General features: G+C 38.4%; 1 protein-coding gene across 1 annotated transcript in view; it reads right to left on the bottom strand.

The window, feature by feature from the left end:
• Positions 1–27,129, bottom strand: part of Gucy2c (guanylate cyclase 2C) — a 68,101-nt gene that overhangs the window by 20,055 nt on the left and 20,917 nt on the right. The window contains exons 10-18 of the mRNA XM_078015199.1: positions 24,798–24,909; positions 18,946–19,027; positions 16,369–16,474; positions 12,180–12,242; positions 11,789–11,860; positions 11,253–11,357; positions 4,079–4,165; positions 2,811–2,943; positions 454–591 (exon numbers count right to left, since the gene is read on the bottom strand). Of these exons, the coding sequence (XP_077871325.1) occupies positions 454–591; positions 2,811–2,943; positions 4,079–4,165; positions 11,253–11,357; positions 11,789–11,860; positions 12,180–12,242; positions 16,369–16,474; positions 18,946–19,027; positions 24,798–24,909 (898 nt within the window). The remainder of the gene's footprint in view (positions 1–453; positions 592–2,810; positions 2,944–4,078; positions 4,166–11,252; positions 11,358–11,788; positions 11,861–12,179; positions 12,243–16,368; positions 16,475–18,945; positions 19,028–24,797; positions 24,910–27,129) is intronic.

The following is a 27,129-nucleotide window of genomic DNA, read 5'->3' as shown; positions in this document are numbered from 1 at the left end:
AATTATACTCACTACAGTGACAGTGCTTCACCTTTTGATTAAAAATGATTTGTGTATGTAAAAATAAATTGGAGAATGGAATGAAATATTTTCCTCTGAGAGGATATGACAAAAAAAAAACTGTAGCTCTTCTCATAGTAAAAACTGAAATATTTGTGTCGTCTTGCTAGAGTGACCAGCTCTTTCAGAATCAGAAGGAAAGGCGGAAATTGTAAGGGAAGATTCTTTGACCACAACACTGACAGCCATGACGCCTGGCAGGGCACATTATCTTGTGCTTTTCGGGGACTCTAACTCTTAATCCTTCCAATAACCATGTAAAATGTGTAGTGCAGATGCGCAGTCACTGCTTTTGCAGATGAGATATGGTTACAAGGAGATTAGGGCCTCACTGAGCCCAGAATGCAGGTTGGCTGGCTCCCAGCTGGGGCAGCGGAGGGGGTTCAGACTTACCTTTCTGGTCCCGGCAGCTCAAGGTGTAGAAGGTTTCTCTCCGCAGGATGATCTCCTGGGCGATGATTCCAAAGCTGTACACATCTCCCTTCTGAGAGATGTTGGCTTGGCGGAGGTGCTCTGGAGCGGTCCACAGGTCTGTGCGTTCAGATATGGAGAGTGCAAAGTTGGGGGGAGCGGCCTCTGGGTCTCCAACCTGCTTTTGCTTTTTAAGTTCTATGCCATCCACCCAGAAAACGGTTGGTTTTGGAATGGTGTGGTCCCAAACTTTTAAGGACTGTAGGTTCATACCAGTGATAGAAGGTAGAATAACACACTTAGCTTTAAAGCTGACTTTGAAAAGTCAGAATTTGGGTGAGATCATATGTGTTCTCTAAAACAGCTAGGATAATAGTTCTGATAATAGTTCTTGAGGTCTACCCAGAACAGGACCTGGTGTGTAGTAAGTGCTCAATAAATATGTTGAATGAATGCAATAGAATATGAGAGGCTGAGGGATTTAATAACTTATGGTACATATGGAATGAATTTTTGAAAGCTTTTATAAACAAATAAATAAAAATTTATATATTTAAACAAATTTTATTATTTAAATTATTAGAATTTATTTTCTCTCTCTCTCTATATATATTATATATATATATATATATATATATATATATATATATATGTATACACACACACACACACACACACACACATACATTTTTCTGGTACTGAGGATTGAACCCAGGGGCATTTAACCACTGAGCCACATCCCAGCCCTTTTAATATTTTATTTGAGGCAGGCTCTCACTGAGTTTTTTAGTGTCTTGCTAAATTGCTGAGGCTTGCTTTGAACTTGCGATTCTCCTGCCTCAGCTTCCTGAGCTGCTGGGATTACAGGCGTGCGCCATGGCGCCTGGCTTTATATTATATATATATTTAAATATGTAGTTACTGAAAGAAGATAAAAATATTTTCCAAGCATAATATACTGGTGGCCTCCAAGCCAGTTCATGCCCACAGAGGCAGTTTCTTTAGTGTTCCCACAGTATTCTTAAGAAATATGATGTATGTAATTTAATCACATTTTATTATGTTCACACCACTGTAATGATTTACATAGAGCCCATTTCACATGAATGAAATGCCTGTGTCTTGGTACCTAGAGACACCTATATTCTGGACACCCATTATGTATCTGATTTAGCAATGACAGGAGCATAGAATTAATTCATTTTTCTTCAGCACTCTCTGGAAAGATTTTGGAATCACCCCACTTCTTATAAATGCTTTGAGATTTTGATATTCAGTAGTTTTAATAAAACAATACATAGATAGATTCATGTTGCTGGGCACAGTGATGTATTTATGATGAAGCACATTTTCCTCATTTGGTTCTCCAACCAAAGTTACATCACCTTTTCGAATTCCAGTCTTATAAATATTTGTGACTTGTGATTTACTCACAGTGGATCCTAAAGGTTTGAGGTTGTTGAAAAGGTATGTAATCTACTAATACTGCAGTCATCTGATGAAGGAGATTTGCTCCATTACATCATGAGCCATGTTTGGCACACAGTAGGGCTTCGAAAGAATTTACTGGATTGAATCCAATATCATATTATACTCAACAAGACTGTGGAAGTCAGGACAGAACTGTGATTTTTACTAAGGAAAAACTAAAGGATTGTGAAATTAGAATTAGACACAGAGTTAATTTTTGGATTTAGTAGTAATTTTAGGCAACATGAATGCTAGATTTCTAAGGCTGCTTAACTATGAGTTATAGTAAAGAAAGGATAAATATTTAACATGAAAAACCCTTCACACTCTACAAACCAAGTTACCTTTTTTGACCCACCACATTCTGAAAATGATGAGAATATATTTCATTGAGAAGAGGTTTTTTTTTCTTATGCTTTATTACCATTGAAGAATGAAAGATGTGTAGCTTTGAAAATGCTTTATATTTTTTTCTTCTAGGGAAATCTTGTAACTTCTCTGAGTCTCAATTCTGATTTTTTTTTTAAAGAAGAGGATTAAACCAGATAATTTCTAAGGTTCCTGCCTGCACTATACTTCTATATTTTTTCATCCTATTTTGTTTCACAAATCAATAAATTCTTCATGATCTCTCACTGATATCAGGGGACACTCAGCTGAGCATTGAGGATAAGGTCCATAAAGAATATTTGTTTAACTCCGATGGAGAATGAGCCTCTTGTCGCTCCAAGTTTTTGTTTTCTGATCAATATCACTGTTTTTCTAACCACTTTATCTCGGCTTGAGAGAAAAAAAATTTTTTAAAGTAAGAAGAAAGAAAAAGAAATGCCAAATGGGAAGCTAGTGAAAAAATTTCATTCATTACAAACCTTTCTTTGGAAGTAAAATGGAATTGCAGCCAAAATCGGTGATCTTCACCACCATTCGACTGTCCACTACGCAGTTGGTGGATTTCAGACGGCCATGGACCTCTATTTTACTGGAGTGCAGATATGACATCCCCTGCAATTTTTCGGATGACAGGAAAACAAAAGAGATGAGACACACTTCAGCTGCTTGATTATTTCAAAGGAAGAAGTGACATTTTGACATTATTTCAGCATAAAAGATAGCCACACTGTCAGATTTTAAATTTAGTACCATTACTTTTGGTTTATACATTTTATTAAAGCCTTAATATTTTTCTACATATTCTATATCATTTTGAAGTCTTATTTAGGCTACAGAGTAGATAACAGAGTAAAAGACCATTGTGTAAAAACTCTGGTTAAGTAATTTTGTATGAGGCACATGGTTGAGACAAATATAAATGTGTGTTTATATATAATTTAAGTGTTTTACTTGCCAGTGATTTGGTTTGTGACCCTGTGTATGTCTCTGGTTCTTGGCTACCTCAATTTTTCAAATATGAATTATAAGTCCTTGTTTTTTGAAGGGAGGGGCTGGCCTGGATTATTTCTTAAAATCCAATTGGTTTCATTCTGTTTTGAAACAGGAGCGTTTCATTGCTTCTGTTTGAAAGGGGAAATCCAATTTTAGCTCTTGTACCACCCTCTGGTGGCCAGAGGTGTCATAGCCAGAACTGTTTTTCAACCTTTGTAGGAGTGAAATTGTACAAGCAAAAAGGTCATCGTGACATTTTTTGGAACCATACAAAACGATTTACTCTTGGGAAAACTTTTCTTCATTCTCGGATAAGGCCATGGTTACTGTGTCCGCTTCCTTTTTCATGTCATGTCTGGAAATAGTCATGTCCAAATTTATTATTGCTTCATGTAAGACAGCTGCTTGTACTTCGTGTTTTTTTCTTAGAAAGTTGAAAGACTTCAGTGGTCTTCCATGAAGTTTAATATGATTTTGATTTCTGACAAATCTATGAAAATGTATGCCCCACACCCAGAATACAAAAAAAAAAATACGACAACAAAAATAATGTCACCAATGTATATGGAATATTGATTTGTACTGGGCCTTGTGGTAAGCATGTGCATGATTTCATATTTTATATTTCATAGATGACATAGCTACCGTTATCATTCTACAAGTGAAGAAATCAATGCACGCTGAGGTTGAATATAGCCAGATCTGTTTTATATTTAATTTTCATAAAAGTTTCTTATTTTCATAGGTCTCTTACCTTAGCAATGTCATACAAGACAGAGATTTTAAACTCCCAATCCATGAATGTGCCATCAGGGTAGGAAATTGTGTCATTCAAAACTTCCTGAATAGGAGAAAAGAAAAGAAAGAAGGTGAGCTGTTGTATGGAAGAATGGTTTGGAGAGACTATTATGAGCCAAACAATAATCTCCTAATCATGAGAGCTTGGGATCATGATTGTGTGAGGGTACTCACCCAAACATAGAGGGTTTAGCTTACTACCCACATAGGCAATGCGGTATGTATTTTACATGGTACAGCCTATTGCTCCTAGGGCCATGATGATTAATAGGGAACAGACAGATGTGAGGTGTGGAAATATGAGGTTAAGGGAATAATAATTCTATAAACTGGGCCCACTGTGCTGACTCCAACTTGCTTTCTTCTTTTAAAAAACAATTTACCTGCAGCCCTACCTGGCTGAAGCCAACAGGATGTATGACATTCCTCAGCAAACTAAAGTGAAATGCAGGCCCCAAATGCTGATAGAACTTACCCTGAAGTCGGGGTCGGGAACTTTTGTAATCCTCACATAGACCAGATTCCAGAACTCAATGAGATAAAGATAATTCCCCTTAACCATAAAACCCGTAAGAACAGGTTCCAATGAGAACTGGCCAGCATGGGCCAAAGTGACCTAGCGCTGTCATGCACAGTGGGAACTTGGAAGTCTGATGTTATCATGCTGTCGGTCAAAAGTTAAGAGGTAAACCTGGGTGGGACTCTCTGGAAACTTCCCTGAGACCCCCCCACTAAAACTAGAGGAAGGAGAGAAGACACCCTGTACCCTCTCCTTTCTGAGAGGACCCATTGTGTCCCTGGAGAGTGTCGTCTTTTCCCATTTCCTGTCCCTTTTAATAAGCTCATGCCTGTTACTCTGAGTAACATCTGAAATCTTTCTGGCATGATTGCAAGAATTGGGATGCAGGGGGTGCCTCAGCTATACGGTGGGTCTCTGCCCTGTAACAATGATCAAAACAACAACAGTAAATACAGCACAAGATGGAATGATGTCATGAAGAGCGCGGGAGACACGACGTTTATGGGGCAGCTGCCTGCACAGCACCACACATTGTTTACAGTACGACTTCTTTTATAAGGAGGAGTACACTCTAAAACAGTGATTAAAAAACATACTGTGGTGATACCTAAATCAGTCACATGATCATTTATTATCATCTTCAAATATTATGTATCATGTATATAATTCTGTGTGCCCTCTGACCGGCAGCACAGTAGGTTTGGTGACACCAGCATCACTACAAACCCATGAGGGGTACACTGTGCTGTGATCTTACAGTGGCTACAATGCCACTGGGTGATAGAAGTTTTTCAGCTCTGTTACGGTACGGCTGTCAGATCTGGGGCCAATGCATGGCTGAGCCATGTGTTATTAGTACATGACTATTTCTTTCCTTCACTGAGAAGCATGGAGTGGCTTTCACCATCAGACAGGGGCCAAGAAATGAGCACACCCCACCTGGAAGGAGAGCTGGGAGCTTGATTAAAACGTGGTTGCCCTGCATGCCCCATCTTTCAAAAGTTGGATCAGTGCTTTTCTCGAAAGCTTAATCATGCTAAGTTTTTCTTAGGTTTGCTAAGCCCTCTATCAAAAAGAGGGTTCTTGGATTTTTGTGTGAATTCTAAGAGCTAGACTTTTGACCCAAATTACACAAAGGAGGCTCTATCAAGACACATCTTTGTGTGTGTGTGTGTGTGTGTGTGTGTGTGTGTACGTGCCCGCTTGTACCAGGAGTTGAACCCAGGGGCACTTAACAACTGAGTCACATCCCCAGCCCTTTTTATATTTTATTTTGAGACAAAGTCTCACTAAGTTGCTTAGGGTCTTGCTAAGTTTCTGAGGCTGGCTTTGAACCCACAATCCTCCTGCCTCAGCCTCTTAAGCTGCTGGGATTACAAGTGTGCACCCCTGCATCTAGCAAGACACATCTTTTTAATAAAGTCAATAAGTAATCCTAAATGATATCCTAACAATCCTTATTTAAGGAAAAAGCTCAATTTGACCTTCAGTTTTAATTTAGGCCCTGTAGCCCTAATTTCTAAAAAAGTGTCTGAAGTCATTGACCGTTTCAGATGAGACTGGCTGGACTGTGGGTACTAGGGAGTTAAGGAAGGAGAGTTATGAGCACACAGACTCTCTACAGTAATTATTTCTCTTTCTATCCATTCTTTACCTTTATCTCACCCTTTACCCATCCTATCTTGCTCTCATCGGACAAATTGTAAAAAGTGTATTATTCTGTTTGACTATGAAGGGAATATATACATAGTACAGAAAATATGAACAAAATTTACAAAATATAAAAAAGGAGAAAATAAAAATCACAGCTAGTTGCATCATCTAACTTGTTCTCATTCTGGTATTTCCTTCTATTCCTCTTCAATGTTCATTTACCTAAGGTATATGTACTATGTCTTACAAAATTGGGACCATAATATATATGTAAGTTTTTTTATATTAATTATTTTTTAGTTTTCGGCAGACACAACATCTTTGTTGGTATGTGGTGCTGAGGATCGAACCTGGGCCGCACGCATGCCAGGCGCGTGCACTACCGCTTGAGCAACACCCCCAGCCCTATATGTAGGTTTGTGTGCTGTTTTCTGATCAATTTTAGTAGGTGATCTATTTATTTCCTTAGAGATAGTTGAGAGAATATACAGCAGGCCCTGAGTTTGGTGCTAGGATTACAGTGGGCCCTCTTAGGGCATTCATGATCTGGTGGGGGAAACTGACACTCGTAAAATAACTGTAATAAATATGAAATTATAAATATGATAAGTACTATAAAAAGGGACTACAGATCTGAGGATTGACCCTTACACTCTGGGAATTTGTTATGTAAGTCAAAGATGTTTCCTTCAGAAAGTGTGAGTAAAGCTGAGATCTGGACACAGTAGGGAAGCAAGTTCTATGGAGAGAGAACTGCTCCGGCAAAGTCCCTCTTGTGAGATGAAAAGTCTGAGGGTCCTATTATCTCAGCCCCATTTACTAAATTACCCTTTCACCAAACTTGACAATATACTAATGCTATTCTTGGACCATGTATTTTTCTTCCATAAATCATGTCTTTATTCATGAACTATTACTAGACTGCTTTTATTATAACTTTCTGGCAAGTAGCCTCTCATTATTCTTCTTTGTTAAAATGTTTTGTTTATTATTGCTCTTTTATATTTTTTCCTGATGATCTTTGTTAACCAAAAAAAAAAAGGGGGGGGAAAGAAAGTCTGCCTTTGATTGGAAATTCTTTGTTTTTAGAATTTATATATTTCCATATAAATTACAATCTGTGGTAGGCGAATAAACTGGCTCTATGAAAATAGCCCTGATTTAAGTACTTGCAGACTCTACGGTGAAATGCTCCCATCTGAAATATTTCAGCCACCAAGAATTCTACACTGACTAGTTAACAAATTCCTAAATATTTAACAATCAGCTTTGAGCTAGCACATGTTGAATATCTCTTATGTGAAATGCTTGGGACTCGGTGTGTTTCATATTGTGGATTTTTCCCCCCAATTTTAGAACATTTGTATATACATAATGAGATATCTTGGGCATAGAACCAGCTTGCTTTGTAAATTTATTTATCTTCCATGTATATCTAACACCAAAGCAGCCATGTTCAGAGGTGAGTCTTTTGAGAAGCGATGGGATCTTGGGGCCTCTGAACTTATCAATGGATTAATCCTCATTAGTGGATTACTTGGAGTTGGTGGAAACTGGAGTGGGGGGGCATGATGGAAGAAGTAGATTACAGGGGGGGCATGCTCTAGAAGGGTATTTCTTGCCCCTACCCCATTCCTTGCTTTCATTTTGCTTCCTGGCTGCCACACCAGTGATTCCACCATGATATCTGCCCTTACCACAGGCCGAAAGCAATGGAGCCAGCGACCGTGGACTGCAACCTCTGAGATCCTGAATCAAAATAAATCTTCCCTCCTTAAACTGATTTTCTCAGATATTTTGTCTCAGGGATGAAAAGCTAACACGGTGAGCCTCTACACCACTCAAGACAGGGACTAATTGCTGGAAAGAATCAGCTACATGATTATAGGGTGGATATTTTGGCCTTGTCCCTCCCCTTTCACTAACAGGGAGGAGAAAGGGCTGGAAATAGAGTTAACCGTCAATGGTGGATGGTTTAATCAATGGTGGCTCAGTGATGGAACTTCCCCCAAGTCCCCTAAGTGAAAGGGTTTGAAAGCTTCCAAGTAGGTCAACACATCTACAGGCCAGGAGGGTGGCACAACCCAAGTCTCTAGGGACAGAAGTGCCTGTGCTTGGGATCTTTGGGAAGTTTCCCTAGGTATTTCTTATGAGAAATTGCCGTGACTCCATTTTTGAGAAACCAGCCTCTACCTCAGAGCAAAGCCTGTCCAAGGAAGGTGGCATGACCCTTGTCCTTGGAAAAACCCACAGAGCACTCCTAGGCACATACCCACCCTGCTGAGTTGTTTGTCTGCAAATAAAAGGAGAGATCTGCTGTGCCAGGTGTCCCTGACTCAGTTAGGCTAGGTGGGGACCCATAGCAACCCCCTAGCAGCCACCAATCAGCATGAGATAGAGAAAATACCTGGGATGCCAGATGATCCCCCAGTAGTTTATGGTGGTTGATAACATGTGGGGAAACCATGTAGTTTAGCACGTACACCCTTCATGGCCTAAACCAATCAGTTCAAAGGAATCCCCCTCTTGTACTAACCAATCACCCCTACCCAACTTGTTCCTGCCAGTGAATGTGCTAATCAATGTTAAACGTTGTTGTTGGAGTTTCTCTCAGTGTGGAATGATTTGCTGTGTGATGTTGTGATGCACAGAGTATCCCCCCAAAACCTATAAAATCTCACTGAACAAAGGACCAGGACTCACTCCCGGGGACCGCTGAGTCGGGAACGGTTGTGAGTCCAGGCTCGAGCTTGCAATAAAGACTCTTGTGTGATTGCATCGGATTCGGCTCCTGGAGGTCTATTGGGGTCCCATGAATCTGGCATTACAGTTCATCTGGCTGCTTGTCTGTGGTCTTTATAATAGACTTTATAATAAACCAGTAGTAGCAAATAACTTTTCTCTGAGTTCTGAGTCATTCTAGCAAATTATCAAACTCAAGAAGGGAGTCATAGGAATGCCTGATTTTCAGCTGGGTTGGTCAAAGTACAAGAGGCCTGGGATTTGCAACTGGGGTCTGAGATAGGGACAGTTGTGGGACTGAGCCCTTAACCTGTAGAGTTTGATGCTAACTCCAGGAGTTCATTGAAAAAATTGAACTGAACACCTAGTTAGTATCCAAAGAGTAGAAGAACTAAGTCTTTTAGGATGAAAAAACCTCATATATCTTATGTCAGAAGTATTAGTGAAACTGGTTCAGAATTGGCCTACTTAAAATTTTACTTTTTGAGTCAGATCTTCATGATTTTATTACTTCTGAAGTTTTTTCTTTTCAAAGATACTATAATTTAGTAGCAATGAAGTGTTTTCCACAATTATAATTGTTTCATTGCTACATGTTTTCACTGCTTTTATTATTCCTACTTTTAAGTATTTGTATGTTTATTTTTAAAACCACAATTAGAAGAGGCTTGTGTGTTTTAATAGTTTTTTTTTTAAACTCAGTGCATTTTGAATTTTATTTTGTTTTATAATGATTGATATTGAACATCTTCTTCCCTTTAGGCCGTAGTTATTATTCTAAGTTTTGAATAACTACATTATTTACTATTGTTTCAGAAAGAGTCACATTTAGAGTTACAGTTTTTTTCTTTGAGGATAGATTTTGGTTTATGCCACATATTTGGAAAGCTACTGTTTTTGATTTTTTGTTTTGTTTTTTGTCTTGTTTTGTTTAATTGAAGCCCATTAAAAAATTCATAATTTCCAAATTATTAGTTTTGACAAAAAATTATTTTTTAATTTCATTGAGTTATGAATATCTGAACCTCTTTGAAGTTACCAAAGCTTCTTAGGAATTTGGCTTAGGAATTTGGCTTTATTATGAGGTTCCTAAGAGGTACTGAATATAATCCAAAGGCAGGGCTACCCACACATCTTGATTTTCTTGGTCCAGTTACACTTTGTGTCGGTTATTCCAGGATCATTATTATAACACCCCCGTCACTGTCAAAGTATCCTGATAAATCACTGGGTCACCCTACCTTTGGGCCCTCATGGCACATGCCCACAGACCATTCAGTCTGGTTCAGGTGTATCAGTGTCCCTTGAAGTCATTGTCCTACAGTCCTTCCTGCTCTTGCCCTTTTCAATCCCTGTTTCGGTTTGACACCTGACTCTTGTGTTTTGCAAATCAACTGTGCTTGCCCTTCAGAACTATGTGATGATCTGACACTCTTTGCTTAGTGCTTGGTTCTTCCTATGAACTTTACTCAGTCCTGTCGTATTCTTTTTTTTGCTTTGGACCTGCTCAGCCAGAATACCTGACCAAGGCAACTCCTGGTTATCTTCAGTCCTCTCACAAGGAAGAGCAGGTAGGAATTTAGACCAGAGTAGACCAGGACTTATGAACAAGTCCTCTTGTGCTTATTTGGTGCTCTGATAACAACTATCCATTGATCTTTCAATATAAAAACAAGTGTAAAATATAATATATTTGAGTAAAATTCAAATAAAATATAATGCGTTTGATCCAGGTGTGAGAGCACACGCCTATAATCCCAGCTACTCAGGAGGCTAAGGCAGGAGGATCAAAAGTTCAAGACCAGCCTCAGCAACTTAGCAAGACCCTGTCTCAAACTAAAACTTAAAAGGGCTGGAGATATAGCTCAGTGATAGAACACTTCTGGGTTCAATCCCCACTAACTGCCCAACCTGCCCAATACACACCACAAAGTGTATTTTGAAGTAACCACTCACTTTCCTACTTCTGTTCTCTGTTCCTTTTCCTCCCATCTACATTCCTTTTCCGAATATCTTTTGACTTCTTTGTAAAGAGATTATAGGACTGATTGATAAAATCTGAGGAATCTAGTTTGAAAAGTATGTGGGTCTACCAACTTTTCCTGATAACTCTATAGTATTATCCCCCTGGGAAAATAGTTTTTAAAGATCTGCTGATTTTTTTTTTTAATATGGTTGACTTCTTAGGAAATTGAAAATGATGCTGGTTTCTTACCCGGAGGGATCCTCTCTCACAGTATTCGATCACCCCAAAGATCCTGGAGTCAAGCTTCACTGTGCCATAGAACTTGGTCAGGTTGTAATAGTCAGTCTGAAGCAGCTAGGAGAACATGTGTGTTTACAAAGCACATCAACCAGAAACCGGAACCAGAGAAAATATTCATATGTTAGCAAAATGTGTTTCATTTGGGAAGATGCATTGCTCTTAATAAATTGAATGTCAGTACCTGTTTGTTACTACATATTGTGTTACATCTTATTCAGCAGTCTTTCCTTTGCTAGCAAGGTGACTTGAATACAAATTTCACTACTTTTTTTTTAATATTAAGAATGTATTTTAGAACATACCAGCATATTTCCAGAATTTTTACACTGTAAAATCTCACCCTCCAACATCTCTAGACAGAGTTTTCAAAAAGTATCTAAGTCATTCATTTCTTTCTCATAAGACAGTTCTCCACAGGGGACCTCTGTGTTCAGGGAAAATGGAATGAGGTTAATTCTCAAGGGGTTGAAGTATAGGACACATACCTTGTTCAGTTCTATCTTCTGTTTCTCATTGAAATTGCCATCACTGTGCTTGAGATCTTTGAGGATCACTCGCTGCAAAGATCAATTGAATTAAGGAGTTACTATTGCAATGTAATTCCTCAGATAAATGGGTATTATGATAATATTTCTGTTTCCCTCCAAATAGTTAACTTATCCTTTGGTTCCCCCAGGATGGTGAGTTTTGTAACCTTCAAGCAGAGCCCTGCCTATCCTATGAAGCTCTACAAACGGCCCTTTGAAGCAACCTGGGAAACATCCCCCCCCCAAACCCCTCACCCACTATCCCCCTAGCAAAGTCAGGGCTGGGACCGTGATGACTCAGAACCTACTCCCAGTTAGAGTTCAGAGAAGTGGGGGAGACTGGAGTCACCTTTTTGTCATACTTGCATTGTCGAAGTCTCTGGATTGTGTCTCGTCTCTTGTCGTCATCAATCTGGCACAAGAAAAAGCTAATTATTCCAGAACTTCTGGTTTGTCCCATTCACTGCCTGTCAAAGGCTGAGAGGCTCTTCCCGCTGGGCTATATCTGCTGTCTGCTCAACATCCCAGAAACACTGGGGTAACTGACTTGTCTTTCCCTCCCACTACTCACTCCAACCTCTTCTTCCCAGAATTAACTATATCCTCCTTAACACTGGGTTCTCCTCGCTTTCTCTCCTCAGCCATGGATTTTCTTTCTTCCTTCTTCCCTTAACCCCCTCCTACGGTGAATTATTGCCCATAGTATAGACAAATGCTCTTAGGGAATGGTGATAAAGGAAGATGCTATGCATTTATTTTAGTTGCAAATTAATGCTTGAAAGTCCAAGTAGCAGTCCAACAATTCTGGGTTCTGCTCAGAATTGTCAGATCATCTGATTTGTCAAAAGAAGCTGGTTGATAAATGTAGATTTTCACATGCTACACCATGATATTTATATGCTGGCAATTGATTTTTAAAATGTTAAATACTGAACAACACACACCCAAACATTGATACCTGTGGGCTAGATAGGGCTGTTGGTTTGCCAGTTAAAGATTTCTAGTCTCAAGACTGAGGAAAGGCTGGGAATGAGTGTATATTTTAGTTTGGGTCTTAAATCTGGTGTGTATGTTTATCTTTGTTAAAATTTACCTTACAAGGACATCTTGAAACTCGAGTGAAATATTTCAAGGTCCAATCATGATTCCTGACACCATGCAGATGAATAAATGTTGAATCTGCTAAGGCCCAGACAAGCCCAGACTAGAGATTGAACCCAGGGCTTCAGGCATGCTAGGCAAACACTTTCCCACTGAGCTACACCCCAGCACAAACTTTTAAAATAACAAAGTTCTTAGTTGTCTTTTAGGCAGTCTCTGGAATCCACTGAAGGACAGTCTGAAACCAGCTTTTCAAGAATGCACTAGTGCAGAAGTAGCCAGCTCATCAGGTCAACGACCTCAAAATCCCCCACAGAATGTGATAATCACCCCACCCCACCCCAAAGAAATACATGGCCTGTGAAGAGGCAGGTTGACTGTTTTGTTTATAGCTGCCAAGACTCTCTCTTCTCAGCAGCTCTCTCCTCTTTCTTCTTAAAAATTGCCCTGTTACTCAAAGATCTGGGAGGCAGATCTGAGCTGATGTCTCCTGGTTGCCCTGTCAGTCTGCAGCAGAATAAAGCCTTTTACTTTTGCATATACCCAGCGCCTTCTTATTTGGCTTCTTTGCATATCGGGCAGCCAGCCTGTGCTAGGTGCCAACATCAGTTATTGTTATTTTTTATTTTACAAATGAGGCATAGAAGGGTTAAATGACATTAAATGCTACATTAGAAGACCAGCAGAGGCTAGGCTGCTTGTCTTCTTGTCTAGTGTTCTTTTTACTGTTTCTGACCTCAATGAGGTCATTTAAGCTACTTGAACCTCATTTCCTAACTCTGCAATCCTTATTCAGAAGGGTACTTGGTGATCAAATTAGACACCGTTGGTGAAATTTTTCTTGCAAGCTAGAGGATCCCAACTCCCCTTTCACTGGGGATTGAACCCAGGGGCACTTAACCACTGAGCCACCCCCAGCCTCTTTTTATTTTGAGAGAGGGGTTCACTAAGTTGATGAGGCTGGCTTTGAACTTGTGATCTTCCTGCCTCAGCCTCCCAAACCACTGGGATTACAGGTTATGGGCATGTGCCTCTATGCCCAGTAAGGATTTCTCTTTTTATTCTAAAATGAGATATCATCATCTTTGTCATTTTCTTTTCTGTTTATTTTTTTTTTAAATCATTCTTTTTCTGTTTTTCCTGACTTCTCTTTGTCTGATTCTCTGGTCTGGCTTTCTATGTTAGTACTGGGATATTTGAATAGTATCTCATCCTTTAGACTGACTTCCTTTTTTTCTGTCTTCAGAGAGTATCCCAAACTTGAACTATTACCTGTCTGGTTCTATTTTCCTCTCATGCTGACCTTGAGTTTTCTCCCTGTTCTGTCTGATTCACAGCATCTGATGAACTCTCTATATAGCCCTCTCCCAGTCTTCCTGCTCCCTAGGCTATCTAAACTCAGGGCAAGAATGATACCTCCATGTTAGGAACCATTTCTGACTTCCCTCCTTTGAATTTACTGTCCCAAAATTTTATTGGGTAGCCCTGGGAGTGACTAATCTGATAAATTAACTATTAAATATTCTGTACTCTAAAATTCTGCAAGAAACTGGCAACGGACGATGCCTTCTACTGCTGGAAATGTTTAGATTTTAAGAAAACACACAAAGATACAGTGTTTAAAGGTTAAACCAAAGTATCAAAGTGGGGTTTTGAGGCAGTAGAGATTGTTTCCTAGGTAGGGTTTTGCAGAGGTGGAACATTTGGGAGCCTATCCAGGTGTCATCTCAGAAACAGGAGCACTCACTTAAAAATCTCCTCAGCTACTCCTAGTGTTAAACAAAGTAAGCAGGAGGTAATTGACCTGAGGCTGCCTGAGTATTTTGAGTTCCTATGTAACAAACCACAGTCTAACTGACATCATCATACATAAATAAACAGAAACCTTATTTAAGAAAACGTTTTGGTAACAAGTAGCTGAGTTTCAGCCAATCACAGGCAGCCAACTGATCAGACCATGCTCAGATCAGGCAAGCTTCTAGCAATAACCAATGAACTTATCTCTTTGTATAACCTGTGAAAGCTCACTGCCCACACTGCAGCGTGCTCTCTGACTTTCTTTTGGTTTTCAGTGTTTCCCAATTGATGAATCATTTTTTTTTTTGCTCAAATAATAATCTGCAAAATTGAATCTGTCTAAAATGTTTCTTCTACCAGCAGGTACTTCCAGTCAGTCATTTCTGTCAGCAAATTCTCTCTTTGGAAGTCAATTAGTCTTGTGGTTCTTTGCACCTTACTGTGAATTACTGCAAGCTTGATTCCTCCATGACACTTGTATGAGATACTCGGTCCTTGTGAACACAGTGTTTAGGAGCGAGGTTCAGAATGCAGCAGAAGGGTCACTTTGGAGCAAGGAGCATTTCTGAAGGAAGGAAGACCTCATCCATGTTCAGCTGTGAGGGGATATGAGCTCTTAGAAGGCCAAGTGCAGTCATTGGGGTAGGGTGTCAGGGGCTGGTAGAAAGGGGTCAAAGATAAACCTGGCTGAACTTGCTGCTTCAAGTTCTCCTCTGCTGATTTTGGGCAGGGAGGCATCTCAAATAGCACTACCTTATCCGGTTGGTCCTACTATGAGAAAGTCTACAAATGCCCTATGTGAAGGTCCTGGGTCTCCATTCCTTCTTAGTATACTTTGATATAAAGACCCTTGTAATTGCAGTATATAGGTGTTAGGATCTTAGACCAGACACACTGGGTTCAAACTGTAATTGTTTCTGAAATTCCATCTGTTACCTCAAGGGCTCAGGGAAGATGCAATGGGTTAAAGTTTCTGCAATGTAATAGTGTTCCGTTAAGTGTTAGCTGTCATTATTTGCAGTAATCTTACTCACTCACTGTAGGTGACCCTGCACTGTTTCTTAATGCTTTGGTCTTCAACTTCCTTATCAGCAAAGTTATGATTATAAAGCTCAACTCACTGGTTCCTTGTGAGGAGAAGATGAGAAACACAGGGCTAGCATCAACTGCAGTAAATGGGGTGAGTTGTTAATAATGGCTACTGATTGTACTTCCTGGTTGGGGACGGATTTGAACAAACATCAACAGAAGTCTCTTTCTTCAACAATGAGCAAGGTAAGTGATAGGTCCTTAGTAGAAGTAGATTAGTACCCCAGGTTTGGGGGAATTCAAATGCCTTTCCCATTCCTATATCCTTTCCATGACAAATTCCCAGCAAGTGCATGTCTTGCTTCTCGTGGGTCAGATGCAAAAACCCAGTAACACTCTATAACTCAGCCTCCAGTGAAGTGTTCACTGGATTGAAGAGCTGGCATTAGATCAATGAAGAATCAAGAGAAATAGGAGGTGGAAAAGTAGAAAGCCTCTAACTTTTGGATTCTAGCACAAACTAAGATTGGACCATTTCCTACCATGCTGCCAAAGTCTTGTCAAACACCTAGCAAACTGCACCATTGTCCAACAGGAAAGGCAGGCCTTACCTTCAGGCTGATTTGGTTGGTCTCATTGTTTTCCAGAGGAAAGATATTTTCAGGAGGAATGTGGGACCATTTTTTCTGACGAAGTTGATTATCTCTTTTATATTTTCTGTGGAAGGAACAGAATTGGTTGATAGGTTTTATTAGTGTCCGGGCTGTTCAATTTCTGAACACCAGGAGAAATTCAGGACTCTGGTGTTCTCAGACAGACATGTGTTGAGGAAGACTAGCTCAGTGGTGAGACTCTCCATGCCCCAAACTGGCCAGTGCTGGCCATTAGTGGACCCATAGGAGGTTTCGTGGACTTCTCTGTTCTTTTGTGTTTGTTTCATTTTACTTTCCTTGATCCTTCACTATAATAAAGGGTCTGAACCGATGACATGGAAACATGAGGGAACAAAACAGAAAAAAAATCAAAACTGATAGCCTTACATGGCAGAAATGTTCATTTTTAAACCACCAACGAAACACACCAGATTCTAAGTAAGCCAGTTCTTTTTACACATCTGTGCCTTATGTTTAGAGAAAATGAAAAAGCACAGAGACAATGCAACAACATGTGTCCCAATTTATAAAATGTTAGAATCTTGTCTATCGTGCACATGAGGAAGAATTCTTGAGTTTTTGGGAAAGCTCACTTTGAGCTTTTACAGATATTGCCAAATTACTTCCCACAGTGGTAGCACCAATTTACCTTCCTATGTTCTTAAAAATATTTACTATTGTTAATTTTTTCCCTTATCTTTATGATGCATGTTAATGGTGTGTCAGTTTTGCTTTAATTTGCATTTCCTTGATGACTACAGAGATGGTCTTTTGAAATATTTGCTACATATTTTATAGAATATATAGAATCATAGAATCATTTACTTATAATTTCTCTAATATTTTTTATTATGCAATTTTTTCTTTTCTTTTTCTTATTAGCTTTTGTGAGTTCTTTATGTCTTCTGAAAAACAAGTCCTTTTGTGTTAAAAATACCTTCTCACAGTTTATTCTTTTAACTTTGCTTTATGGAAAATTTTGATTTTTACTAATTTTGATTTTACATATTTATAGAGTTTTCTTCTCTGACATTTTTTTAATCAATGACTGAATCACACTTTCCTAATCTGACTTCATTAAGTCATTTCCTAAATTTCTTCTATATTCTGAAGTTGGTTTTTCACATGCAGATCTTTTTTTCTTTTAGTTTTTGCTACCAGGGATTGAACACAGGGGCGCTGAAACACTGAGCTTAGGGCCTTGCTAAGTTGCTGAGGCTGGCTCTGAACTCATGATCCTCCTGTGTCAGCCTCCCAAGCTACCACACCCAGCCAATTTCATGTAGTTTTAATTTCATTTTTTACTTGTGGGAAGCTTAAACTGTCCCAATATCACATCCTAACTGACTTGTAATATTATCTCTGTAATATAAGCAAGTCCCTATACTTGCTTGAGTCTGATTCTGTAATCAATCGTCTTTTCCATTGACCTATTTGTACCTGAATACCTTTTTGTTTTTAAGTCATTTGACAAACTGCATCTCACTTTTTCAAGTTCATTTATAATGCCTTTCTCATACTTTCCTAAGAAGAAATCATTATTTTCCTCCTATGCTTCCATCCAGCTCTATTAAATACACATAAATAGCATAGTATTAACTGGTTATTTTTACAGTAAGACTGGGAGCATGGAGAATGACTCTTGAGACATTGAAGGCAGCCAGGCACCCATGGAGACTCTTGGAACTCAACAGAACCAACTGTCATTCATATTGAATTAGGGATTCTATAGACCATTTACTACTTTTCTTGTTATATTGGAAGAATACATGAATGACAACTATTTGCCAGGTCCCCTAGAGGAGACTCTGGCCATGAGGAAGTCCTCTTTCTGCCTCCCATGTTTAGAAACAACAGGAAATACGTGTCACTTTTGTCTTGCAATTTGCTCCTCTCTTAAGCTGACTCTCATTTGGACTTGACTTCTGAAGGAAATTTTGGCTTCTGCTCATTCTTGACTAAATGGTCACCCTGTCTATTGTGTATATTTCTAAGCAATACAGTTACAGGATCCCAGCTCTGCCTTTGGATTGAAGAAAACAGCCCACTTCCTTCCTGCTAAAATAGGAAAATTGGAATAGATGATCTCTAAATCCTCTCGCAACCTAAATATCACGTAGTACCATGATTTTAAAATCTCCCACAATATGCCAATAAAACAGTGAGAACAGCTAGTTTTCATTTACATAATGCTTATTATATTGCACTCTGTGTACATGACCCATTTCATATTCTCATGGCAGCTCAGAGGAAGAAACTGAAGCAAAATAACTTGTTTAAGTTGTCGAGTAGCTTGTGCTTGAGACCTCAAAACTGGTAAGCACAGAACTGGGTCAGAGTTCAGGCGTTTGACTCAGAGCTCTAATCTGCCCCCCAGGTCATATTCTGTCCTTCTGTAGTCTTTGATGCAGAATGCCTTCATGATCTTAGGTCTGTCTAGAGATCTCCTTGTGAGCACGTGTGAGCAGCAGAGTCAGATCTCTGCCTCCTTCCTCCTTCGAATGAGGAGCATTCTGTGGCAAGGAGGGGAGGTACCTCAGCACCAGGAGAGCAATGATCAGGACCAGCACCACTGTCCCTGTGAGCGTGAAAACAGCAATCATCAGGATCTGAGGGCCTGTGGCAGGAAAGAGTAGAAAATGCATTAGCAGGCTGTTTGAGAAGAGAATGAAAACATTTCACAGATTCTAGTTGGGGAAGGGACAGAGAAAGCCCTTTTGAAAAACATTTTTATTATTATTATTAATTGTTTCTTGGTAATTTATGTCCTGTGTTCCAGTCCTGAAAAAAAATCAGCCTGGCATGTGCCCAGGGAAAGCAGTTTCATTTCAGCTCTCCTTGAAGCCTATATTTCTCTTTTATCTCTAACAGGAATCACCCAATGGTTATAAGAACATAAAGTGGTTTCCAGCACACAAATAATTGTGGGAGTCGAAGCCTACCTGCTGTCCTTGAAACCAATATACCCCAGGAGGTTTCACAGAGAAGAAACAGACAGTTAGTTTTTTAAATGCAGAACACATGTTGGAAGAAGAGTCAGTGTAGACTGTTAGATGACGGCGTTGCAGGCTGGTTCTTTCCAAGCTCTCTGGGTTATTGAGGTGGTCAGGGAGGAATGTGATTTTCGTTATTAGAACACTAGTGTATGGGTGGAGTTAAGTAGATGGAGTAAGTTGAGAGACTCTCAGAAAAGTTAGTGGAATTCAGGAAAATGTGGATCCACCCCCAGGAAGCTTTGAAGCAGAGTCTGAGAATGTGAAGGCCTATGCCTGGGAGGAGAAGCCCACCATCAAAAAACCATACAGAGAAATCATGGCTCACACGGCCCACATGGCATCCCTGGTGGGAAAGGAAATCAGTGGGTTCAAAATGGAATGGATTCCAAGAAATAGAATGTGTAAGAAGCTAAAAAATAATAGAAATATGGTGAAGACACAATTCTTTTCATATAAAGAGAGAGAGAAAGAAAGGGAGGAAGGAAAGAAAGGAGGGAGAGAAGGGGTGTCCCAAAGAGAAACTGTCAGGGAAAAATGTTCAAGAAAGGCATAGTCCAAAAATGAAACAAAGTAAAATGAGGCCTGATTTTGTGTATTTTAAAAAGGAGAGACAATCCTTTATCTTTTGTGTGGTATAAAAGAGAAGCTTTGGAATCATATATAAAGAAATGTTATCACAGCATAATATTTAGCTTTGTGTAAATATTTACATCATGATAATGATGAAAATGTTTGCTTACTTCAATTTATAGAATCAACTTATAGGTAAAGACCAAAGAACTATGATATGATTGCCAAATAAACATTAACAACCTTGATAAATTAAAGAAAGATAAAGGAGAGTATGGGAGATGGAAAGAGGGTAGAAGGAACGATTGGGGAACTTTTAGCTTCATCTCACAAAGTGGGGGAGCAAGACATTTTTATAAACAGTTGATTGAACAACACTAGAAGCTCATGTATATTAATTAAATACCTAATAAATATATTGACAAAAAAGGTGATATTGAGAAGTAAGGAGGACTAGTGAAGAACTAAATCTTAATTCACAATACAAAAGATAGATAACATCTAAAGCTTTTAAATCAAGAAACATTACTTAGAAATATGCTGAAGAGATTGAGAGTCTGGGGACACACAGAGGTGGGACCAGACATGCTCACCTTCCATTGTGAACATCTCTACTACTGGACTGAAAAATCACATACAAGAATTTTTCTTTGCTAAAAATATAATTAATGAAGGTGCCCTGAAGAGAAAACACCAAGATCTCTCTATTAAAGTAGCGCCCTCCCTTCCTATCTTCCCTGTCATGGCACCATGACACAGAATCCCTGAGACTATGGTCCATGATCTACTTGTTTGTTCCTATACCTTTAGCACATATCAGGCCTGAGACCTGGTAAAATATCAATTGAAAATGACTGAATGAAAAAAAAAAAAAGAAAATGACTGAATGAAAAAATAATTGAATAAAAGTTTGGCCTTGCTCATCTTACTATCTGAAAGAGGCTAGGGAAAGGAATCCAAATATTAAGACACATAAATTCATGTCAAAAACTGGTATGCCATTAGACTTAGGTTACACATTACATTCATTTTAAAATAATTTTTGTGTCATCACATCATATCCTAATGAACTAATCCTTTTTTTTTTCTGAAGTGGGGTGCTTTTTGTGGGGTTCAATGTTGCAGCACTCTTTTAAGGGGGTACATTTGAAAGTTTAAGCTTTGCAACCATACAGCTGCCTCTAACTACCTGTTTTGTGCTAAAAGGAAATTTTCAATAGTGAAAATGTGAGTTGTGGATTTATCTCATCTGGACAGAAATAAATTCATACCTTGGAGATGAGGTAACATTGTGGGCATGTTTGTCTTTGGTGATGGCCGTATGTCACTACAATCACCACTTCCATCATTACTATTACTACTCCCACTTCTGTCACACCAGACAAATAACAAGAGTGAGAACAAGAAATGCAGTTTCCACAGTGCAGATGATTGCACTCAGCGGCCTACTAAAATTGCACATTTCCTGGACTAGCACAAGAATTAGAGAGAATGTGGTGGTCTCAGCCCATCTCAAGCCCCATCAGCCTCTTGCAGTATCAACATCTCACTGTGCTAGACGTAATTATGACATTTACACATAGTATTTAAATATGCCATGTACAATTTAATATAGTTTTAAATTCAACATGCTTTCTAGTTTTGCTTGTTAGGTTGTCTGGGTCACGGTAGTTCTAAGGCTAAGCTTTGGCTGCCTCCTGGTGGTCACTGTGATTATTACATCCTATTTATCTCTTCCCAAGGAATGCGGAATGACCTTATAACTGCAAGGTCATATGACACTATGATTAAAAGGAACCCTAAGTCTCCTGTTGTAGCAGAGGAAGAAACTCACACTTAGAGAAGAAAAATGACTAAAATTAACACAGTGTAAATTAGTGCTGGAGTTCAGTGTAGAAATACAGTTATCGCATGTCATCATTCATTGATTTCAAGGCATATGTTGAGGGGTGGAGAGGATAGGAATAAATAATGGACTGTACCTTTAAAAAATATAAAAAGACATGTAAACAAATATAAATGCTAGGAGTCAGGTAGGGTAAGAGCAAGATAAATAAGATTAATAACCTCCTGGGTTGCTAAAATAAGTTAGGACAAATGAAATAAAGTTAAATCTTGAAATGAGTGTACGTTTGCCAGTTGAATGGAGGAGGGTAATACATTCTGGACAGAGGGAGTAGCATGAACAAGGACACAGGGGCACACATTTATATGACCTTTCTTTAAGGAGGTAGGAGGAAGTTGAGAGTGGGGAAGGGATTTTTTAAGAGAAAAGATATGGCTGGAAAAATAGGAAGTTCGTGGGCATATTGTACTCTATTCAGTCATTTGGACTTTGTTCTGCAGGTAGAAGTGTTGGCAACAGTGTGGTGATGTGAGAGGTTGCCTTGGAGGTGGGAGCACTGGAGCAGGAAGGCAGCTGGATGTTGCTATAATCCAGGAAGCAGATGAGGAGGGCTCTGAGGAGGATACAACCAGATCTTCATTATCCACATTGTTGTATCCCAGATGCTTAGCACATCTTGGGGCACTAACTAACTCTTCCTTAAATGAATGAATAGACAGTGAGGGTGTGATAGCCAGATGAAATATTCTGATTAGTTAGCAAGTGTGTACACAGAAAAAAGGCCAAGCATGCATTCCTTATTTGTATACTATTAGATTATTTGTATATTTTACTTGTAAAGTATAAAACTAACTATAGTAACAGGGAAGTAATGGAAAGTTCTGGCTCAGTTTTCTGGTTAACTGAAAGTGAGGTGAAGTTGCCCAGGGTAATATAATGCCTCTGTGCTACAAAATATAAATATTTCATGTGATATCTTTTAAGTAAATAATGAGAGTGCTCAAAATTTATTTTTCGAGAAGTTTAGCACTTTAAAAATCACAGCCTTCTATTAAATAACTAAACACTTAAACACTGATAAAAACCATACTAAAATTATAAACAACATTGTCACTAAGAACTGTAATTAGGAGAAAGAAAATAATATTTTAATTCGAGAAGTTACAAAAAGAAGAAGTAGAGAGTTTTAGAAGCCCACGGTAAAAGAAAGAGCTATTTAGAAAGTCAGGTTTGGTTTAGAACTAGGAAGCTTGAAGATCATTCTAGGGATAATAAAGAAAGCTGATTAAAGAAAAACCAACTTCCAAAAGGAATGCCAACAGTTCCAAATCGCTTGTTGTTTAAAAGACTGTGATCCCCACCCCCACATCCTTTTGTGCTTTAGTCAACTGCTAATGTCTTTTGAATAAAAGCACGGGAATAATTTTGAACCAAAAGTGACTGATGCAGTGAAAGAGAACCAGGACATTACAGCTTTGGCACAAGCAAGCCCACCGAAGCAGAAATGTGCCCCCTAAGGCACATCAAAATTCCAGAATTTCTGGCTGCAGAGCAGAGTTAGAGATATTTTTAGCTTATAATTTTAAAATGCTTTTTAAAAGTGATAAACAAATATAATCAGTAGAAAATATTGAAAATTCTGAAATATACTAAAAAAGAAAAATGTATATCTTCCAGAATTATTCACTCAGTAGCTACCACTGTTAAAATTTTAGCCTGTTTCTTTAGAATCTTCCTTCTTTCTTTCTTTGTACCTGGGATTGAAAGCAGGGGTAGTTAACCAATGAGCCACATCCCCAGGCCTTTTTTTTTTTTTTAATTTAATTTAATTTTTTTTTTTGCATTTTTTTTTTTTTTTAGGTGCAGATAGACACAACACAATGCCTAGACGAGCACTCCACCGCTGAGCCACAATCCCAGGCCCTTCATGTTTTATTTTGAGACAGGGTCTCACTAAGTTGCTTAAAGCCTTGCTAAATTGCTGAGGCTGGCTTTGAACTTGAGATCCTCCTGCCTCAGACTTCCAAGTCACTGGGATCACAGGTGTGAGCCACCACACCCAGTTTACAATCTTATTTCTGCACAATGTTTAACAAAGTTAGGATCCCAGCATCGTTAAGTTTCCTATCATTTAAAATTCTCTGCAAATAATTATTTTAATGGGTTGCATGATGACACTTAAGAATGTCTCATCATTTTCTTCAAAAATGTATTAATGGTATTTACATTTTTTTTTTTTTTTGCATCTTTGGGTGTATTTGTCCAAATGTAAAATTTTTTCCCTAAAGACGGTTTAACAATATGGAATTACTGATCATCATTTCAAGTCCTGGCCAAAGCCAGTCATGGACGGAATATTCCACACTTTATGTCTAAGGAGATACTTGTCCTGCCCAACCTGCTGATGATCAATGTCACAGAGTTGCCTCGCATCTTGCTTGGGTGACCACCTAGCCATGTTAGGGCTTTTTATGATGGAGAGACTCCCATCTGATTTGGGTGGGAAACCTTCACTGTAACTGAAATATATGTCCCAGGAAGGAATAGGGGACATGATAGGGAACATAATCACCAGCCACACCTCAGCTTGATAAAGCATGTATTCATTGCTGAAATAGGTGTCCTTTGAACTTTTCCCAGTAAAATATAAATGGAGAAAAAGTACATGTCTCCCTCTCATTTTTGCCAATTGCCAAACTTTAGACTTCTATGGGATAATTTATGTCCAAGGGTACAACACATTTTTAAAGATGGGTCTGGCAAAATTAGAATAGGGGTATTTTCCGTGTTTAATCAGAACTCTAATGTAATTCATGGTTCAGGGAAATAAAGTCCACATTTACAAACCTGGAAAATTTAGTTGGAGGACCAAACCAAACAACAATAATCATAAACTAACTTCATAAACCATATAGTTTACTCTTCTTACCAGAAAAACAATTTTAGGGAAAGGAAATTCACTCAGAATATCTTACCCCGGCCTGGGATATCATTAGGAAGTTTATGGTTCCTCCAGACGAATGAGGGGCGCGTGTCCTCTGCAGTGGTACTATTTGTGTGGGTGTCATAAGTCAAAAGAATCTTGTACTGTGTCAGGGCACAAAAAAGAAACGGATGAACAGGTGAGTTCTCCTGTCTTGCCCAATGATATTTGCATTTAAATAACACTTCTCACTGGAACAAGGTAATTGTAAAAAAGCTTGGAACTAGTTAGGATCTGTTTATTGGTTCATGGCATGAACATGGATTTATTTTTTTCTTGTGAACAAAATTTTTATATACAAACTGTATCTAGGAGCAGATACATAAACTCTTAAACAATTAATTTCCAAAAATGTGCAAGAAATTACTATAATTTGTTTACAAACCAAAACACATATTAAAATCAATGGGCTTTGGATAGTGCGTTCTGTGGTGTACGAACATGGATTTAATTTCCATGTGGGCCAATTAGTTTTATATATTTTTATGGCCACGTACAATACCATTAGTCTCTGCCCAACACAGTTACTTTGATTCTTTAGAGAACAAGTCCACGTCGTTCATTTTTACCAATGTTAAAACAGAGTCCAAGAAAAATTTAATGGCCAACTCCAATTCTCACCATACATGGTCATCAGTGTTTTCCACAATATTAAGCTGCTTTTGTAAACCATCATGAGTAAAGATATCACAGGTAAAACCCATTATAACATTTTTTAATACATGCCAAGGGATCCTGAGATAATTCTACATTCCTTAAATTCTATCAATTTCATAATTTTCTAATCTCTTCTATCCCATTAGGTCCCTACACATGACACTAATTAGTTACTACAATAAAAGATTTATTTTTCAAGTAATCTGCTAAAGGAAACATAAAAGGTATATTCTTAAATTATTATTGCAAATATTGAGACATTTTCTAAGAGATATTGGAAAAATAACCATCCTTCTAAATTTACCACCATTTCCTCAATATACTCTGGACAGATAGTTAACATTTTCAAAATTTTACACTTAAGAACAGAATATATAATTGCATACATTGAAGATAGGAAATATCTTATGTATTAGGACATGGCATATTGAATCTCTACTGAAAACTACCTTGGATATGGACTATCATCTCTGTAGCTGTCTTGAGAAGTAATCTCTGGTTTTCCCAAACATACATAATACAATTGATAGCATTAGATTATTGAAAAATTCAACCAAATTTGCTTTTAGAGCGGATAAATGCAGAGAGCAAAGTTTTTCACTTTGAGGAGTTGTCTGAGGCTGAGATAAGATATCATACATGTCTGCCTCTCTCCATGGGCATCATCCCAGAAGCAAATACTTGGAGGAGGGTGTAGGTATATTTCTAGTTCCTATTAGTGGCTGAAACATTGAGAAGATCCAATTTTAAGGTATTCCCATGGATTTTATTCCAAAAATAGCATTATATTAAAGGTTCATTATAGTAACTAAAAACTATAGATTACTTCTCTGAAATGTTGCCCCCAAATTTCCAGTGTACCTTTCCCAAACTGCACATCTTTTCTCTAGTTTTTCACATTTGTCATTGTAGATGTCTTTCGCAAAGCTAGGTCAATATATACATACACTCAATATAAAGCAGGTGATAGCATTCACTCTGGAAAATGAAAAAAATGCATGACTTTTTCTCTTAGATTCCCCAGATATATCAGAATCTGATTTGTTGAAGGAAAAAGCATTTTATTGACCATTTGGTTGGCTGGAACAGTGGCTTTCATAGTTTGGATGAACACAACTTTGGATGACAAAGTGGGGTGTTTTCTTTTTAAATTAAATGTTGATCAGCTGTCACCTAGGTGCTGAATAAAAAGCAAAACACGGGAGACATGGAGAGATGAGTTTAACCCACTCCCTTTCTTTACAGGAATTTCTATATAGGTAAGGAAAAAAGATATACATTGTAGATAAAGGCAAAAATGTTATGGGTCTGACTGTGTGTCTGAAGGATTGCACAGGTCATGATTTTCTTGGGAGTTTTATATATATATATACATATTAGTTGTAGTTGGACACAATACCTTTATTTATTTCTATGTGATGCTGAGGATCGAACCCAGGGCCTCGCACATGCTAGGCAAGAGTTCTACCGCTGAGCCACAACCCCAGCCCATCTCCCCAGGAGTTCTGATGGAGAGAACAGAGACTATCTCATAGAAATCTTGAGTAGCGAAAATGAATAAGCAATTCTGAGGAGAGACTTGTTATCTTCTGATTGATATTCCATGAATAAATATTCTGATCCTTATATTAATCTATTTTGGATGTTTATATATATGTGTGTGTGTG

Source organism: Ictidomys tridecemlineatus, chromosome 6 (genome assembly GCF_052094955.1).
Source record: "Ictidomys tridecemlineatus isolate mIctTri1 chromosome 6, mIctTri1.hap1, whole genome shotgun sequence".
In the NCBI taxonomy this organism is placed as follows: domain Eukaryota; kingdom Metazoa; phylum Chordata; class Mammalia; order Rodentia; family Sciuridae; genus Ictidomys; species Ictidomys tridecemlineatus.
The sequence above is the reverse complement of the archived record's forward strand: the minus strand, read 5'-3'. Positions and strand labels throughout refer to the sequence as shown.